This window comes from Pygoscelis adeliae, unplaced genomic scaffold (genome assembly GCF_000699105.1).
Source record: "Pygoscelis adeliae isolate BGI_AS28 unplaced genomic scaffold, ASM69910v1 Scaffold245, whole genome shotgun sequence".
NCBI classification, from domain to species: domain Eukaryota; kingdom Metazoa; phylum Chordata; class Aves; order Sphenisciformes; family Spheniscidae; genus Pygoscelis; species Pygoscelis adeliae.
The window spans coordinates 831,030-831,995 of record NW_008824766.1 but is presented as its reverse complement, the minus strand read 5'-3'; the positions used below and the strand labels follow the sequence as shown (position 1 = coordinate 831,995).

Sequence of the window (966 nt, the reverse complement as noted above, 5' to 3'; positions counted from 1 at the left end):
CACCCGAAAAGGCAGCCGTGAAGGGAGGTGGGGGCAGGTCCCAGCCGGCAGGAGATGGCAGCACCACGCAGGCAGCTCCGGGCTCAACCCCTGTTGAAAACACAAGGACGGGTGCCGCGACAGGTACCCCTCACAGTGGTGACACCGCCCTGGGGACAGTCCTGTCAGCATCACCCCCCGCCACAGCCAACGTTGCTGCTTGGCCAAGCATGGCTGCATCGGACCACAGCTATCGCACTGCTGAGCCCACCACGGACATGGGCATGGACTTGGACGTGGACACGGCTTCTCCCACCACAGGGAACAGGGCTGCCAGGCTGCCCCTGGGGTTGCCCACTCCTATGGCTGGGGGGGCTGAGCCAAGCACCGGTGATGCCACCCCGTCGGCACGCTCTGCCCTGGACAGCAAAAGCCCTACAGCAGTGGCCATCATGGGCACGGTGTCACCCACATCTCTGGAGCCAGTTATAGCACCTTCCCCTGGCCTTGCTCTCAGCACTGCTGAGCCAGATGTCAGTGTGTCCCCTCCCGTCCCCAGGAACATCCATCTGGTGGTGGTGGCACCCTCTGTCACCCCCAGCATCACTGTCACTGGTCCACCAGCAGGAGCAGGTGATGCCAGTCTCGACAGGGTCACAACATCCCCCTCTGCTGTCCCCAGCAGAGGCTCCGCTCCACACAGCCCCCACATCACCCTGAGGCAATCTCCTGAGGCCACCGATAGCACCCACAACCCAGCCTCGAGGGCTCTCAGCCCAGTGGCTGAGGACAAGCCCACAGCTGGGGCCTCCTCGCTGGCTGTTGGTCACACACAAGCATGGGAAACTACAGCTGCGTCCCAGTCAGGTGCCGGGGGTACCACCGCCTGGGCGGACACCACCCCTCCTGAGAGCAGCGCTGAGGATGCAGCACCCCCAGCCAGCACCACCAGCACCCACGTGCCTGTCTCCAACACTGCAGGCACAA

General features: G+C 64.4%; 1 protein-coding gene across 1 annotated transcript in view; it reads left to right on the top strand.

Annotated features, from left to right (window-relative positions):
• The first annotated feature begins 209 nt into the window (after positions 1 to 209).
• Positions 210 to 966, top strand: part of MUC4 (mucin 4, cell surface associated) — a 12,262-nt gene continuing 11,505 nt past the window's right edge. The window contains exon 1 of the mRNA XM_009323598.1: positions 210 to 612. Coding sequence (XP_009321873.1) covers positions 210 to 612 — 403 coding nt within the window. The remainder of the gene's footprint in view (positions 613 to 966) is intronic.